The sequence below is a fragment of the Micrasema longulum genome, unplaced genomic scaffold, assembly GCF_059751315.1.
Source record: "Micrasema longulum isolate JH-2025_06_02 unplaced genomic scaffold, ASM5975131v1 h1tg000436l, whole genome shotgun sequence".
In the NCBI taxonomy this organism is placed as follows: Eukaryota; Metazoa; Arthropoda; class Insecta; order Trichoptera; family Brachycentridae; genus Micrasema; species Micrasema longulum.
Window position 1 is genome coordinate 113,934 of NW_028277636.1, and position 20,185 is coordinate 134,118.

At 29.5% G+C, this 20,185-nt stretch overlaps 1 protein-coding gene across 1 annotated transcript in view; it reads left to right on the top strand.

The window, feature by feature from the left end:
* The window catches only part of LOC148281563 (calcitonin receptor-like), a 281,467-nt gene that overhangs the window by 43,232 nt on the left and 218,050 nt on the right, over positions 1-20,185 (top strand). The window contains 1 exon segment of the mRNA XM_088226522.1: positions 17,044-17,154. Coding sequence (XP_088082648.1) covers positions 17,044-17,154 — 111 coding nt within the window.

The following is a 20,185-nucleotide window of genomic DNA, read 5'->3' on the forward strand; positions in this document are numbered from 1 at the left end:
TTACCAAATTAAATATGGAATTCTACCAATTGTCTGCATACACAATAAAAAAGTATGAAGACGGTCTGGAGATCGGATATTTACTCAGTGAAAACCGAATACCGCCCATGTAACTTTATTTTTCATATAGACTCACATGAATAAAAAAGTCGCACACGTACAATTTTGAAAATTATTTTGGTATAATTTTTTTTTTTTTTTTTTAAATAAACATTAGCGCTCTTACAATTTGCCCAAATATTTTAATTTTGGTGGCCAATTTCAACGAGTTGTAATTAACTCACTATTAGAAAATGTAAATCAAGTTGGGGTAGAGTGGGGCTCGAACCTCGGACCTCTGGTCCGTAAGCCCGCAACGCTAGCCACGGGACCACAACCCGACAACATACAACAGTGGATTATTTTAATCGGCTCTAGTATTGTTAATATATTCCTAATTATTAACAAAAGGCCCTACCAATTCTCTACACTCAGACTTTTTACAGCATTTCCAGTACTAGTCATAAGGCAAATATACATAAAGACAATTTTAAGACACTTTCATCAAAAATCTGACAGACATAATGACGGACAACAAATTTGCGACATTTATTTCTGCTACCAAAGAAAAAAACAACTTACGGTCAAGGACCTGTAATTTTCTGGCCCTTAAGTTGTACAACTTTTTAAGTATGGATATATCAATAAGCAAAATGAATAAATGTTTACAAAACTCTAGTTCATAAATAGATTACTTAAAGAACTAGACAGGAAGCTGAGGAATGTGCTTCATCTATCAGAATATAAATTTTAATTTCTTGAAAGTCCTCTCTCACTTTATTATTTTTTTATTTATTTATTTAATTTTACAATACGCCTAAAGGACATTTACAAAAAATATACAGGTGCATAAAAAATATACAAATATATTAAGTAATACACTTATTTGTTTATAAATTTGTATAAACCACTTATTTTTTTTAAATTACACTTCGACCGGTTTCGAGGTTACTACCTCATCGTCAGGAATTTAACTAACGTATAATTACACGCGTTGCTATTTATATAATAAAATATTGTATGAAAGAGACAGAAAATTGAAAGAAAGAGAGAGAAAGAAGATAAAATAAATCATAACGGGAATAGTTTTAAACGAAACTGACGATGAGGTAGTAACCTCGAAACCGGTCGAAGTGTAATTTAAAAAAAAAAAAAATTAAGTGGTTTATACAAATTTATAAACAAATAAGTGTAAAATGTCATACCACAAAGTGAAAAATGTTTTTGATAACAATAATATATTAAGTAATAATTTAAAAAATAAACAATGTTTTTTTGTATACATGTAGAACCAATAAAAAGCATACTGCCATGCAAAATAAAAAGTAACACTTCACATAGTAATTTAGAAAAAAATATGTGGATATTAGAAAACTAATTAAATTAAAAAGCAAATTGTAAATAACTTGTAAAGATCTTGAACAAAAAAAAATATTTACCTATACTTGTATAAAAAAATGGTATTTACAAATTATTCTTAAAAACAAATAATGAAAATTAGTTTACAGTAAGTATGTATAAGATACTAATATACTATCTGGTACACAACAATATTTGATACATTAATTTCAGAATGTAGGTACCAATGTCCATATTTTTTTTTTTAATGTTTTTAATTTTTCACCTATAATATTTTGATGTGACTCGACAATTGATGTGAAAGTATGTTCTATTATGTATAAAATAAATAATACACTGACACTCCGGAAGGTGCCTGTGGGCCAGTGGAGTGGCTATATCCATAAGTAAAAAGCAAATGTTATTGAATGTATCTATCGTATAAACATATTTTTGATAAACTATTTATTTGTTTTATATATTGAATAAATTTTATTTTCTTTATGTTATAGCTGTAAAAATTCCAAATAAATAAATTAAATATATTATCTTTTTTTTTTTGTATCTCTGTTGTAATATAAATCTTAATAACTCCCTAGGGGGGTGAAATCCAGTAGTTGTCAGCAAACATTAAGATGAACTCAAGATATTGTTGATTACTGGTCCAAAAAGAAGTATAAAATTGAAAAAAATGATTTTAGGTAATTCAATCAAATAAATAACACCCAAATTATTAAAGGTTTCAGTTATTTCACCTCAATAATCAACTGAAAAAATATAGGTTTTCGAACAATGGCAAAATGATGAATGTTGCAGCGTATAAAATGGCCACTGAAAAGTCATAAGCCTTGTTAATGCCTAGACTATCATATTTCCTTCTCGAAGATGTTATTTATCTCTATTATAGTACATTAAGCGAACAAAGTTGGTTTTTTTTATTCTAACGGATGAAAAGGTATTCTTAGACGCAGAAGTCAGTAGGGAATTGTTTTGATTTGACTACATACAGACACTGTCACAAATAGCTTGAAGGATAAATGAAAGAAAGAAAAAAATGAGAAAAGTGTAGGCGTAGAATGTTAAAAGTTAAAAGTCAAACAATAAAAAAATTAAACGATATTTGTTTGTACAAATAGGATGTAACAAGAGTATTATAATAACGGGTGTTTTTTTGTACTAATAGAACTCTCGATTGGTAACATTATCTATTGTCTAACTAATAAGTTCAGTTTTTTAACATTTATTCACTATCACAATACTTAAATTGGTATTGTAACGCCTTAAGGCTGTGCTACAAAAATCCTTTACACGCGGTGACGTAACATCATTGTATCTCAATCAAAAGACAGAATACTGTGAAGAAAAAAAATCAAAGACATGGCCAACAATGTTTTGAGTATGTCGAAATGTTTGTAATTTTTCTGTTTCATCTATTTATTGATTAAACTAACTGGTATAAGGCGTACAGACTTCTAGGGTTTATCTTACGAATCTCCAAGCCATTCTCATCACCAAATACATTAAAACTTCTTTACTATACTTATGTGCGAAGTCAACTCGAATTCGCTTCATTAGTATGGTCCCCTCAATATAATGTATATATTAATCAAATTGAAAACATTCAAAAGAAATTTATAAGGAGCCTGGAATATCGTTTTGGTAACATTGAAAATGATTACGGCGCATCTTTGATCAATTTTAATATAGAATCACTACAAAAAAGGCGCCTTAGATATGATTTAATTTTTCTTTTCAAAATTCTCAATAACATAGTTGATTCGCCGTATCTTTTACAAAATATTGGTTTCCGTTGTCCTCTTCGCTATACTAGATTAAATTCCCTTTTTTATGTACCAACTTGTAAAAACAATTATACCTCGAATTCATTCATTAGACGTACCTGTAGAAATTATAACGGACTCAGTATTGATGTAGACATTTTTAACTGCACGTTGCATTTGTACAGAAAATTTCTTCATGGGGTCGATTATTTGGGATAGTTGCTGAATGTACATCTTGAGTGGTTTATGCTATGTATATGTGCCGCATGTAATGTATATGTTTGTGTATGTTTTATATGTGCGTTCATGTGTGTGCGTGGATGGCTCGGAGTGTGCATTCGGTATTTTTATTTATTTTAATTTATTACCTCCATGGAAAACGCAAATGTCAACAATTATCCTTTTTTCACTTAAAATTCTTATTTATTTTTTATTTTTTGTCACATTTAATGTTTATATCTTTTTAATTTATGAAAACTTAATTGGTCTTTTTATGTTAAAAAATTGTTGTTTTTAGTACTTATTTTGTATGACTTTATGTTTTCTAAATAAAATAAAATAAAAAAAAAAAAAATAAAATAAGAAGTGTGAAAATTAATAAAATATTCTGAAATGGTTTAGCCGGATAAGTCGTATCCACATAATAAAGATTTAAGCTCTTTTACTTCACAAAAATCATCAAATGGAAGAGTTAGGAAATGTGAATGTTTAAACATAGGTAGAATGGTGAATCTTACAGTGTGTTGAGGAGTAGACGAGATGTGAAGAATACCTCGCCCTAAGAGGAGGAAAATTTAGTAAGTGGACTGTATTGTTAGGGAAGGAAGGTGGCGCAACTTCACTAATCTGCTGATGGATGAGGCGTGATTAGTGCTGGAACCCTGGTAAAACTAGCGGTCAGAAGACGCTGGAACAGCTTGTCTGAATGGATCTGGTGGTCTCAAATGACGCAGGCACAGCTCGCTTGTGGAAATATTAATAAAGCACTTCACTCGTTAATGTTAGATTTTGTCATGATTTTTAATGTTGTTACCGGCATTCATTCACACGTAGTATTATTGTTACATGGAGTGAACTAGAAAATGGGAAGGACGGGTAGGTAGGTATAGATTTGGTCCAAAGACAGTGCCTAAAGTGTCCTCTTAAACCAGCCAATGACATGTCAGAAGCTCTGTTAATGTCTAAACTTCCATATTCTCGTTTTAAAAAATAAATCTGATTCCCCGAGAAACAGTTAAAACTTTTAGGCTCGTAGAAAAAAATAATCCGCTGATCTACTTGAAGGACTTCCATTTCGTGTGCCATCTTGACATACAAGACAAAACTACAAGAAAAAATAATTTGTTAAATGTATGTAATCCGTAAGGGTTTGCAAACATAAAAAACTAAATAAAAAAAGTATATTTATTCATTCCGCTTTTTTGGTAGTAAAATACATATTTTTGAGTGTCTTAGAACAGGGTTACATAATATGTACCCTAGTTAGACAGTCAAAGCAACTTTATATTGATATTATAATTTTATGTTTATATAATTTAATAAATAAATGAATTAATGTTTACTATTATGAAGTAAGTACTGTTTTTATTAATATTTGTTTTATTGATTTATTAACAGGAATTATCTATTTACACAATTTATAGGGTTTTCATAAAATAATAAAAGAATAGTTCAAAACATTTCATAAAAAAGAAAAAAGCATTCACGTAAGGGATATTAAAACAAGATCAGGAATATTTATTGAGTGCTCGTTTAAATCACTGTAAACTTAAACCAAAAAAGTCCAGATCTTGTCTTGAATTAACGATAAAGAATGGTCATTAGAAAATTGAGGCCATTGTTTGTTCTATGCTGATTGATGAACAGTACTTCATTGTTTCTCAACCTACGAGTCGGAATATAGAATTCGACTTGTCCGAGTAATAATTGAACATAGGATTGTTTCTACTGTTGGTATTAGGAAAATGGTTTTTGCGAGGAATTCAGTACTATGACGAAAAGTAATTTCGCCTGAGTTCGATAGGGATCATGTTAGGATCTGTGTTAGGATTTTGCCGGTAGTGTCTTGATGATTTGATGTTCCACTGTGATTTGTTATAGATACGTATTGTTTTTCTTCTGTTGATTGAGTGCATGTTGTATAGGGCAAATTATTCTAATGTTTCCCATATGTATTTGGGTTTCGTGTCGTTTGATTTATTTGTTTGTATTACTACGTTCTTCTTCCTTTCCGATGCGGGATCTGGAGCGTGCGGCCGCGGTCTCAATTTGGAACTAACACTGTATTCCTCCACTGTAATACTGGGAAATTAGAAAGGGGTGATTGTGCTGACCATGTGTATTTGATTGATCACAAACTGACAATACCGCAGTGAGGGGTACAATGAAAGTTTTTAAAGTTTATTTGTTTTGTTATTTTCGCGGTTTGATTGTAAAGAAATATTACATTTTCGCTTAATTAGTTTTAAAAAAAAAAATTGATATTGATATGCGAAACTGAAGAAAGACTCAAGTCTTTATGAACAGTTTCGGGAAAGGGGTGGATGCTTTCATTGTAATAATTGAACATCGATTATACTCATTATTATATATCTGTAATTATACCATTTAGTATGCCGAACATATATATGGAATCAATATTGGGTGTACGTTTTTGTAGAATAGAAATATTTAACATGTGCTCTATATCAGCATAAAAATAATTACCTCTCTCTAGTCCAAGCATCCACGCTACTTTTCGAAGCAAGCGATGTTGGACTTATTCAATTTGATTATTGCGATTCGCATAGAATGGATACGAGAAGGGCGAACAGTCGAGCAATAAAGAGTTTTGATAGAGCGGACATTAGTAAAATTAGAGGATATTCTATTAATGAAGCCAAGTAATTTCAGTGATTTGTTTACTCTATTATCTATATTGTCGTTGTATGTCAGTTTATAGTCCAAAACAACTTCCAAATCTCTGATGGACTTAACTACACAAGTGTTGTAATTTAGTTTATGTTTTCAATCTCTACGTTGTTATATTAAAATTAAATATGTTTTGTTTTTTACGGTAGATTGGACTTTGCACTCTTAAGCCATTTTACTGAGATAAAAAACATAGAAAAAGTATTACGCAGAATGAAAAATAAAAATGAAAATAAACTTATAAAGTTTATATTTGAAGCACTAACTTTGTGGTTATTTATTATAATAAAATAAATAAAACAACTTTGTTTTTAACCTCAAGTGGTAAATTAGTGGTTAAAAACAAAGGAAATTAACTTATTTATTTATTTATTTTTACATAAACGGCATAAATTGCCTTAAACATACATTGAACAAAAATATAGAAAAAAATACATGTATAAATGCATAACAAAAAATTATAAAACTGCATATATAAAACAAAAGTAACAAGTAGGTAAATACACATAAGCAACAAAGAATATTAACGAAATTAATACAGAAATTTGAAAAAAGGAAAAACATTTTTAAATATAAAGAAAAGTTTAAGAATAATATTGCTAGTGATAAAAAGAAATCAGACTCGTATATTTATATTTAGATTTTATTTTTATTTTTTATTTTATTTATTAAGGAAAGGCAACAGTTGTTATATAAGAATACAAAATATCAAAAAATAGTACATACATCCAGTTAAAGTTTTTCACAAATATAATGAGAGAACAAGAGAAAAATAATATATTATATAAGAAATGAGAAAAAAAAGAGCACGTAAGAAGGTTATGGGATGAGGAAATAGAGTGGAGGAGTGGAGGAGAGGGATTTTCATAATATAGTTGACCAATTGAAAATGTTGATATTATAATAAAATAAACATAATTAAAGGAACATAAACTCATATTGTTAACTTTGTTGGGAAATGAGACTTCGCGTATAATAAACAAACGCGCTAACCTCCTGATAAAAGTATTAATAATAAAGAAGAATAAGAAAATAAATAAAAGTGTAGTTTGGAGGCGGCATTTGATTTGGAAATAAATTCTTTCAATTTCATATACAAGTTTTATAAGTTGAAGTTTATCTTGAAAATGAACTGTTATGACATTTGCTTTTCAGCGGCTTAAAATATCTGGGAATAATTTTTCTTTGGTAATATTTCATTTTCAGAGCTGTCATGGCGATGCGATGGCGATGGGAATAAAGTACCAGAGAAAAATATCGAAATTTAATGGCTTTCTTAATTTTGAAATGTATAATCGCATTACAGACACGTAGTGTTAAAGGGGGATAAGTTTATTTACGAAATGAATCAAACGTAAGAAAATATTAATTTATTTATTTTACACTTTATATTTTATTTTATTTTTTATTTTATTATTTTTTCACGCCCATAAGGCTTTTACATACATGAAAGTTTTACAAAATGTAAGTATAAAAACAACATTAAATTTAAAAAATACAATATAAAGCAACAAAAGATAGAACAGTGTTAAGAAGTAAAGTTGGTATAAAAAAGAAGATGAGTATATAAACAACATAGATTTAAAAAAAAAACACAATATAAAGAAATAAAATGTAGGAACAGTGTTAAAAAGTATAGTTGGTATAAAAATAAAAAGATGAGTGTATTAACAACATAAATTTAAAAAAAATACAATATAAAGTAATAAAATATAGAACTGTGTTTAAAAGTTAAGTTGGTTTTAAAAAAATTAAAGCAATAAATATAAATATTTCTATTTTTTTAATAAGCTAAAGAATTACAATTAAAGGTTTAAAGCAGCTAGGTTCATAATGTTATAAAATACAATATGAACAGAATATTAAGTTCTATTTGATAAGGAACATATACATTGATATTTAAAATGTATATGTTCCTTATTATACGTATACATCTTACATATGTATAAGGGCGAGCGTATTGCATTGGGGCAATTTCTTCCTACCTACCCAAACACATCTCTTCAATCCATGCCTCATATCTGAGGATGGTGATTACGCCTGACTTTAGGCATGGTTCGTCTGTGGATAGTCTCCCCCCATCTGGAACGGTCTTGTGCCCTTCTATAGGCATTCGTCAGTGACGATTCTGTTAATTCAGTGACTGTGCCGCTCCATCTCGTCGGTTGACGTCCACGCGACCATGTCCCTTCGACACTTCCCAGGGGAATAGTTTTCTCCAAACCATCAGAGTTCCCTCTGGAAATATGCCCAAAAAGCTGCAGGATTATTTTCTCGCACATGGATGTTAGTCTCTCTTCTATGTCCAGTCCAGTCCACGGAATCCGCAGCATTCGCCGCCAACATCACATTTCGAAAGCTTCAATTTTTTTATTTTCAGATTTCCTCAGTGTCCAACACTCTACATCATACATGAACACTGAGAAAACAACGGCCTTCGCCAGTTTTTTTTTGGTGTTATTGGTTATACTGCGATTTTTCCAAATCTTATGGATATATATATACATATTCTAGGTAAAAAATGTTTGTAATTTCATACAAAATTTAAGACTAATATAAAGTAAACGCCTACACTAAACTATGAAGAGAGGGAAGGAATGAAGAAAGAGACAGAAAAACTCAAATATTTAGTTTGCGATACTTCAATATTTATTTAAATGTAAGGGGAGTCTCTGACATAAGTGGGTAGATTTAATCAGCAGTTTTATTTTTAAGTATGTCCAAATGTTTGTAACCAAGCGGATTTCTTCCCAGGGGAGTTATTTAGATAAAAATTTGTTGCAACATCGAAGGAAAGCATTTTGAAAAGGAAATATGGAGATCTTGGCATTAACAGGGCTTATGACCAGTCATTGGCTGGTTTAAGCAGCCACTTTATACACTGCGTTACATTCCTCATTCTGCCTCAAACTAACTGGTATAAAAATTAGAAGGTTGTTTTCAGTCGTTGCCTAGTAAGTGAATTGGTTCAGCTGGATGAATCTCACCCACAAAGTAAAGATTTAAGCTCTTTTACTTCACAGAAGTCAACAGATGAGAGAATTGAGGAAACATGGATGTTTAACATAAAAAAATAGTGAATGTTACACCGTGTGTAAAGTGGCCACATAAACCAGCCAATTACAAGTTATCAGCTCTTTAAATGCCCAGACTTCCATATTCCATTCTTAAAACGTTTTTCTTCTCTGTTATCACAAATTTCCAGATTTGATCCATATTAAATATTACGTCATCATCATTTTTTATCTATATTTATTTGTGAAGGACTCACTCAGTATGTTGTAGAGCGGGTTGCAAACCTCAGACCTTTGATCCGTGAGTCCACGATACGAGCCGTGGAACCACAAGTCGATTTTTTTTTTCAACCAGCTTCCGTTGGTTAGATACGAAGTTATACATTGACATAATATTTGAGACCCCACTAATCTTATTATCTTAATATTTTATTGTAAATAAAATTGTTCTTATTATTTAACTTGTTCCTCTTTTTAACGCGAGTCATTGAGAGGAGATTTACAATCTAATTCTTGTACGCATTTGTAACTGTCCGATTCAATGGCTGCCTTTAACGTAGTATCATTAATACATGTTTACATATTCGTAGTTTAATAAACATTAATACGCGTATTTTTAGATTTGATATTTAGTAGACACTGTTAAAATGAAATGGGATAAGATCCATTAGTTAATTGTTGGAGGCATTCGAGATGTGGCTTCACAGAAAAATGCTTCGTGTACCGTGGACAGATTTGGTGAGCCATGTAGAGATCCTGAAGAGAGCTAATTATAACTGACAATTGTTAAAATGTATAAAGGTCCGCGAAATCTCCTATCTGGGTCATATTCTGTGTAAAGACAAGTATAAAATCCTCCAACTTTTTAATATTTTTTTTCATTAATAAATTTCATAAAAAGTTCATGTTTTTGTAAAATTCTAAACATATCTACCTTCACACATCTAGTAAATGTTATCATTGTAACTTTCTAAAAAAAGAGACTAACTCTTGTGCTTGGAGAGTGACTTACACTGTTTTAGTTGTTTATTGATAGGAGTTTACATAATTTTAAATACGAGTACATGAAAAAAAAAAAAACATAGGATATATAAAGAAAAAACATAAAACAATAATACATTCATACAAATTAAAATTTAATGTTCTTTTTACACGTGTTCAAAAAAATTCTTCAGATTAACTTTAAATTTATTCATTGATATATTATTTTTAATAGTTTTAAGTTCATTGGTAAGATAATTATAATTTTTAACGCCTTTGAAGACAAAGCTATTTTGACCATGACTTGTATGGAATTTAGGAATTTTAAAATTATTAACTTATACTAACGAGTAAGAAAATTGTTTCGTTATTATCTGTTATATTACAAAACATATTATTTATCGAAAAGTAGAGACGTTTATTACTTTGTCGGCTTTGTGGTGTAATGGTCAGCGCATTTGCCTACCATGCAAGAGGTCTTGAGTTTGACTCACGACATGTTTGATATGAAATATTTTTTAAAGGGGTGTTTTTACACTAAAATATTTCATAGTCCCTAGCGTAAGACCTAGCGTAAGGCTGATAATCTTACCTTGATGGTGCAATTGGTGTACCAATGCAGTGTCCTATGCACTATTAGGTGCGGAAAGGGAATAATGATGAATAGAATCAAACTTAGAAATCTCCACCAAAAACCATCTTGATTTCAAAATAAACTATACATAAAAACCTACCTACCTAAATAATAGCGTAATTCAAAACCATCTCCTAACCTTGCAAAAAAAGATTTCAATTTTTCTCGTTGACATCGCAAACTTATCATTCTCAATTGAGTTAGTGAAGCATACAAATAATATTTTATTTTGTTTATTTATTTATTTTATTTTATTAGGAAAATCAACAGTTCTACATACATATTTTTAGTAAACAAACAGATATAGTGTATAAACTCAGAACTAATAACAGATTTCCACATAGTATACAAAGTTAGTAAAGAAAATATATATTACATATCAAATAAACACATACAATTTATACATATAAAAATGTTATTTTCATGTACTCAATAATCAAAGATTTTTTAAATATTAATTTTAAGAACATTGAGTTACTGTAAATTGGGCGGGATAAGGACAAAAATGCTTGAAGAGAGGATAAGGAGGGGGGGGGGGATATTTACATATTTATTATTATAATGTCTACTAAGTTACAAAATACATTTTTAGTGTAAATTTTAAATCTGACAGAGTGATGTTTGTATAATCTATATTTTTAAATTTTGTATTGTACATTGAAAAAGTCCTACGAAAAAAAGCATTTTTAACATACGATGTTTTACTTATTGGTACATGAAACAGGTGGTAACGTCTACAAATCCTGGCTGGCACATGTATTGTTATTATATAATCACTAAATCCTCAACACAAAGACAACTTAAACAAATACAAACTAATACCACTTTCGGACAAAAGGATTTTGAGTATTGTTCAATTAAAATCTATAACCTACTTCCACAATCTATTAAAACAATAAGTAACGAGAAAATGTTTTAAAAGGCTATAAAAAATGGATAGTGGAGCTAGGTAAGATGGATTGTCTCATTCGCCCAAACCAATATTGAATCAACTGCTCCACAAGTGTATAGCTAATGTTAGGTTTTTGTTTTTTCATTGTGCGTTTTGTATTATAAGTAATATAGATGTACATGTACATTCATAGATTATAAACATAAATACGTAGTGTTTAAAACTGTCTGAACATTTTGTTAATTATTTCTGTTTATTAAGTGAGTCTTCTTTGTTTATTCTCAAATGTAAAAATATTTTAAAAAAGTATATTGTAAAAGTAAGTGTCCTCGGCACGAGTAACCCCAGTGAGGTCACGTTATTTTTATTATTAATTATAGTTTGTAAGAGAAAAAATATGAATAAATAACAATTAATTGCACAATTATTTTGTCAAAGTTTTTCGCAAATATCTCAGTAACGCTTTCAATGGAGATTTCTAAGTTTGCTTTTAATACCCTCATACGTTATAGTAAACATAGTTTTAGAAAAGGTATTTTTGTATCTAATAAGGCTGCAAGTAATATTTTCCTACAATATTTGTATGTCAAACACTTATTTCGTTTTTGTTTTGTAACGGAAGTATGTATATAATTTTTTTTGACAATAAACGTCATATTTCGGCTCTGAACTGAAATGAAACTAACCGATGACAGGTTATGACCCCGGAAATGCCTATACTTCTTATATGTTCTAAAAATAGTAATCCGATTTAAAATTCAGCGAAATATTTTATTTTTTAAAAGTAATAAAACCGGTGAATATAGAATCCTCGTTTATATTTACAATTACCCGAATAAACGGGGTCCTGGGCCCTCCCTTATTGACAAAAAACCCAACCACGAAATGTTTGCTATGTTAAATGTTAAATTTTGTCTCTGTCACGTCTTGTTGTCACGGAGGGGATGCTTTCTGGGGAATTAAACCCATCTCTGTTTAAATATCCGGACGGACGTATGAATATACGAGAAAAAAATATACTGAATCCCTCAAAACTTGTGTATTAGAAACAAAAACCTCTACATAAACCTATGTAATTTTAACACAGATCAAATCTCTATTTGATAACTGAATTAACAGACTTTTTTTTTAAATCTATTTTTTTACAGTGTACATAAGAGGTAAAACAGAATATCGAAAAAATAAAGCATAAAAACATAGCAATGAAATACATATTAATAGTAAAAATAGTTAACAAAAAATCCCACAAAGGCATGGCCTGTTCGTGGGTATACAAGAAAATGAATTTTTGCTCCTATAATAAATAATGGATAGTTATAATATTTTTGTGTAACATAGAGAAAATAAAATATTCTGTAAAAGCTTATTTGATATTTTTATAGCAATTAAAAAAAGGTAATAAAAAATATTTTTAAGAAAAACATAAAAATATTCCTTATTATTAAAGGGCAACAAATATATTATTAAAAAGAAGAGTTTATATCTTTAGTTTGAATCCAGGAAAGTGCGTTTTTTTTTAAAAAAAAAAAAAAAAATTTTGAAAGTTTGGAATCAATTAAATAATATCAGTAAATAAAGAATCAAAAAATTTTGGGCCTATAAAATATGCATGTCTCTGTGCAAGCCTCGTTTTACAATGTGGTATTTCTAACAATGTTTTTTGTATGTCAAAATGCTTACAGACAGGTTGGATTTTCTTCCTTGGGAAGTTACTCAAGTCTAAATTTGTTGCAACGGAATAGAATCTCACCCACATGGTTACAGCTCTTTTACTTTCGCTTTTCGGTTTTTGTTCATTTAAGCATGTTTTTTATTTTTATCTTTTTTACCCAGTTTTACAGACGATAAGACGCATCGGACCATAAGACGCACCTCCGAACAAATCTAATAATTTTTAGAAAAAAAATATCTATTGAACGGTAAGACGCACTCTAATTTTTGGTTGCATTTCCAGAGTACAGGTCTTAAAAATACGGTAATTCTTATTTTTAAATTACCGATCGTCACTTTTTTTTTTATCTTTCCAGAATACTTTCGCTGATTTTGATTACTTTTACCGTACACTTTAAACCTGTTATTTTTGGGTAATTTTCAACATGCTTTTTTAAAAAATTATTTGAGCACAATATTTTGAGTTTGTCCAAACTGATGTAGACAAGGACTGGATTCAACTCCCTGGAGAGCTGTTTATATTAACATATTACAACAGAGATGAAGAATATTTAAGAGAAGGTAATAAAGGAAAGAATCTCACCCGCATAAATAAAGGTTTCAGCTCTTTAACTTCACAAACATCAACAAATGAATGAACTGAAAGAATATATATGTTTAAATATGGGTGAATGGTGAATGTTACACAGTGTGTAAAGTGGCCACTTAAACCAGCCATTGACAGGTCATAAGCCCTGTGAATGCCTAGACTCATATTTTACGTTTTTTTAAATGTTCTTCATTTCTATTGTAATTTGTTAATTATTTGAGCTCGTTTTAAATTTTATTTTTAAATTGCTCTAAGTAATGTTTTTTTTCCGGTTATCATATTAATATTCCTGTTTTTATTGAGAGATCAAAATGAAACATATCACTTCTACCAACCTCAATTGTAGACAATTTCTCATTACTGATGAGAATGTTCAGTGCAACGGGAAATTGGGTATAAACATGTTTTCTTTCGCGCGGTAAAAATTAGAGCATTTAATTTTAAGGCGAAGTTTCTCAAAAGTGCAAGAAAAAATTCATCAAAATGATTGTGATGAAAACGAACTACTTTGAACGACGTAACTAGTCATCCATAATCACCCAATGATATATCCCAGAATCCTGAACTCCTTGAGTTTTTACTGTTTTTATTTCTCATTTTTATTTTTATCCCCTTTTTCTTTCCTTAGTTCCTCCTTTTCTCTTCTTCCAAACTCATTATATGATAATAATAATAATAATGTTTGGATAATTTATATACCGCCATTTTCGTGAAAATCACCTGAAGGGCGCTGTACAATAAATAAATATCCCAACACGTCTTGCAGCTACAAGGCGCATGGACGGTTGGGATTCTAGTTCCTCGTCTCCAATTATAATATATAACAATTATGATATATATGAGCTAGATAACAGAACGTCTTGCAGCTGCAGAGCGCATGGACAATAAGAAATCTAGCCCCTATTCACATTTTTAATTTTGATTTTTTTATTTGACAATGAAGTTTAGAGTTTAAGTTATATTTTAAAAAACGAAATAAAATTACATTACAAAATTACATCCCACATTCATCATAATTTAATACGGATAAAATATTTAAAAAAAAAAAACAGACCTTGTGGTGTAATGGACAGTGTATTTGTCTACTATGCAAGACGTATCGGGTTCAATTCCCGACATGATTGATAAGAAATATAATTTAAAATAGTGTTTTTACACTAAAATATTTCTTAGCCCGTGGACTGGCACCTGAAGCGTAAGACTGATCATCAGCATTAGGTGTGGATAGAGAATGATGATGAATCAATAAAATATCAGCAGAGAGGTTTTAATTTCATAAAATTTACTAAATTCATGTACATCATTTTTCGTTCATTCACTACCCCTAAAGCAGGCCACGTAGACAGATCTACATGTGAACATTAGATTTAAATGTTAAGGGTTGGTTTTTAATTGGCGGTTGTTAAAAATATGCTCCCTCAGAATTAATCTAATATTAATTTAACGAGCTAAGCTCTGCTTTATTTTTGTATTTAACGACATAGTCCCGGGGCGTTCTACAAAATTTTGGAATATGAATAAATTATGATTCGCGTATAAGATTTTAATAACTACCGATATATTTGTACAAAAAAATATTAATGCAAAAGTTTGTGATATGCAGGAATCTTATTTATGATTATTATGGGGAACATTTTAATAAATGCAATATTTTCAAGCATTGTCTAGGCATTTAATGGGCTTACGACCTCTCATAAATGTGGCAGAACTTCATGTGATATAGTGGAGGGCCTCTTGTCAGATGACGAGCCCCAGGCAACCTGACAACCTCCTCCTGACAGACAATCAACGGTCAAAAACGTCCAAAAAATTCAAGAAATTCTACTTTTTCATATTTTGAGAAACGAGGATCATGCCGTTTCCCCGTATGGATAGGCAGAAAGGATAGAACGCCAAAGTAGAGTCTGCAAATGCTTCTGCAATTTTCAAGATATAAATTATTTTGAACCAAATAAGATAATTTCAATCTATAAAGAACTATCAAATAAAAAAATATATAACATAACATTACATATTAAAATAGCGTATCTTGGACTACGGATGTTTTTTGCAATAAAACAGAGTGAACTTCAGATTTGTATTTCAACTTTAAAAAGTATTTTAATAACGAAAGTGGACTTTGGTATTTTATTCACGTATAAAATAGCTTATTGCGATAATTTCTGTATTTTTAACTTCAAAACGGCAAATAGTGGACTCCCATGTTTAATCCTCTAAGATAAAGATACATTACCTTTTATTAGATTTACAGTGGATTGTTTTAATTGGCTCTTGTATTTCTTATTATTTTTATTTAATTTCATTATTTTTTTATTTATAAATTTATTGCAAAAAATAATAAACATACTTAATAACAGGGAATCTATATAAATCCAATTAATGTAAAATGAAAACGGAGTGTTCTGTATTTATGATAGTCTCCATCTAACATGGCACAGCCTGTTCTAAAATGTAGATTTTCTATCTTTAGAGCATGAGTAGTCCTATACTAATAAAACAATAACATAAAAAAGAAAAACTAAAACTACTTAATTATAAATGCCTAGCTTATCAAATGTAAGAAATCAAAAATCGTTATTATACAAATATAAAGTATATATATATATGTGCCAAGAATACATGTTACTTAAACATAAATAATAAAGTATAACATATAATAAAACAAATAAAGCAATAAAATACATAAAAATATAAATAAAAGTACTACGTTTTTTGATTTACATATATTTTTCGAAAAAATCTCTCGCTTCACTATTTATATGTGCAGTTATTTTTATTTTATAATTTGTTTTACATTTTGAGTCTTTTATATTTGGCAATAAATCATTAAATATTTTTGGAGCAATTACATTGTATTACTTTTTACAAAAGGCGGTTGATACAAATGGGACAATGCAGTAAATTTGTGTTGCTGAACGAGTGTTTATATTTTGTAGCGTTTTTTGACCTCACTTAATTTATCATATAATTTAAGTAGTAGGCACCTCACAAACAATTGTCTTACATCCAATATCTTTTACTTAGCGAATAAATATTCCGTTGAATACCTCAAGGGTTTTTTGAGAATGATCTTCATGCTCCATTTTTGTGCTATTTTTACTGATTCAAGGATTGCTATAAAAATGCCAAATAAAATTAAATAAAATGTAACATCTAAAATTCAAATAAAAAAATAATTTTTCGATTTGTTTCAGGTCTATACTGCAGTGGAACCTTCGATACCTGGTTATGCTGGCCACACACCCCAGCTGGTACATCCGCCTTCACGCCATGTCCAGATTTCATCACCGGATTTGACAGAAACAGTAAGTCATAACCGCTTAATGTAACTCATCAAACCTTAGCTGATAGATGGCAAAGATACGTTGTCAATAAAAAAATTGGAGTACAGGATATAAAGAATGAATGTCAAACAATGAAGTTTTGAAATATAACGTATTTATGTTTTCAAACCTTTCGGGTATTAAAACAAACTTATAATTTAAAGAAACCTGCTCAATGTTTATAGCCCATATAATCTTAAATTGTTTTAATTAACATTAAATTAACGCTTTATGTCCAGTATTTAACCGACATCCACTCTTTATTTTTATTTTATTTATTTTATATACGGCCTTAACCAATAGGGAAGTAACAAGTTTTTAAAAACATTATTAAAGTTATAAAGGTCTATAAAATACTGTCCAGTAAAAAAAGACCGCGAATTATTAGTAGCATAAATAATATTTTTTAATTTGTAATTTTAAATTCCCATAAAAACGGTCATTCCATTAGCCACGCCCCTTATACGTCACGATTCGTGTTTATTTGTTCCTGCCATTCAAATTTGTTTATTAACTTATTTATTTATTAACGGACATTGTCCATGTATACAATTTATAAGGTTTAAATATTACAATAAAAGAATAGTTTTAAAACATTAAAAAAAAGAAAAGAAGCATTGACAAACATAAGGAACATCGAGACAAGATCTGGACTATTTATTTAGTGCTCGTTTAAATCGTTGTAAACTTAAACCAAAAAAGTCTAGATCTTGTCTTGAGTTAACAATAAGACAAAGACGGGTCATTGGAGAATTTAGGCCATAGTTGTTTTCTATGCTGATCGATGAACAGTACTTCATTGTTTCTCAATCTACGCGTCGGAATATTGCATTTTACTTGTCCCAGTAATGATGGAACATCGATTATACTATTTAGTATGCCGAACATATATATGGAGTCAATATTAGTTCTACGTTTTTGTAGACTAGAAATATTAAACATTGACTCTATTTTAGCATAAGAATAATTATCTCTCTCTGTTAAGAACACTGTCACGAATCTTGACGTCACAACTGACAAGGCCAAAAATGTTGCGTCTTTCGAGCGACGTATTTATTTTAAAGTTCTTTTTTAATTTATGTATGAAAACATTTATTTCTCCACAATATCCATATTGAATTTAAAAATACAATAATTTTTGTAAATTAAATTCATGTATTTTTTATTGGTAATCGTAGTATGTGATATTTCCTTATTACAACAGTTATATGAAGAAACAAGTATGTATATAAGAAACTAAACAAAATGAACATAAAACCATGTACCAAAGACAAATAATGACAATGAAATAATGGTATTTTGTAAAGTCATAAACACAGTCAACATAATCTTGTATCCCTTCTCCCCTGTATACATTATTTTATTGTTCAATTATCTTGAAAAGTAGAGCCTTAGCATCAAATTTTGTTAAACATAAATATAGATCATTTGGACTGCCGTGAAGTGTCATTATTAGTTTAAAACACATAAAAATTGACGTCAATCCTTTTTAATTTTTTTATTCATTCATAGAAAGATACATATAACAAAAAAATAATTACGTTTTCCTAACTCTATGACGCCAAGAGCCCTATTTTGAGCTGTGTACAACATAATAAAAACATGCATCTTATCAAATAATACTACACATAAACAAACGTTTTAATAAACATCTAAACAACAACTCAAGACAGGATCTGGACTTTTTTGGTTTAAGTTTACAACGATTTAAACGAGCACTAAATAAATAGTCCAGATCTTGTCTCGATGTCCCTTATGTTTGTCAATGCTTCTTTCTTTTTTCTTTAAATGTTTTAAACTACTCTTTTATTGTAATATTTAAACCTTATAAATTGTATACATGGACAATGTCCGTTAATAAATAAATAAATAACACACTTAATAGTACTACATATAAATCTATCCAATGTCTCGCAGCAGTCTCCTGCAATGGTCTCTTCTTTAAGACAAAATCCAAACTTGTACACTATCCTTAATATCCCGTACCCGTCAAATGTTCAACGGCTCACCACATGTATTTAACGGGATGGCGATTGTGAGGGGAAAAATAGTCAACACGTGTATGAACAATTTCCTGTATTTTTAAATACACCTTTTCTAAAAAAAAATATAAAAATGTAGTACACGTACTTCCTAAACATGCCTCGTACATCAAATTTTATAGTTTTACAATCTCTCAAGATATTAGAATTTTTTATTATTTGCTCGCAACATGTCATCGCATCTTTTGATTTTATAAAATATTATCTTGCAAGCGTATGTAACTCAATTTTTTCAATACTGTTTAAGGTGATTTTTACCAAATGTTTTTGTGATGTCAGATATTTCACCATTCATATTTTTTATCAAATAGTATTTTTATTCAACGTTAGAAATAACTCCCCTAAGATTCCTTCCCAAACTTTACAACCAATTTATCACGTCTTTCATAACTTTTCAGTGTGGTGAATTGTCCTAACTAAAAAAATCCCCGCAAATGAAAAATAAAATCAGCAACCACCACCACACAAAGTACAAAATATATTTTAAGCGGCTTTACGTACAAAACTAAGTATTTTATCAACATTTTAAGTATTATTTTTTTATTTTCTGCAGTGAGTTCCTAGCAAAATATTGATGTTTATATCGGCCATCGAATGACGTTCAAATTTTCCTAAAATCATACTGTCGAAGTAAAATATTCAAAACCAAATTATTCTTCTGTTAAATAAATAAAATACACATAATTCCATGAAAAAGGGAATCTAGTAAATGTAATTATTTTATTTTTATCTTTTGAACGACTATTGAAGGCTAAATTTAATAAAGAATGAGATACTTCAGAACAACAACAAAAAACCATCACGCCGTTTCCCCGTAAGGGTAGCCAGAGAGGAAACAACGCCTCATCTTTGCATACATATCTCGTTTCTCGACATTTTTTCATATATATTTTTTATTTGTGCATTTTTCCATACACATATTATTTACAAAGAAATATAATTACAAAAATACACTTTAGAAAAATACATCT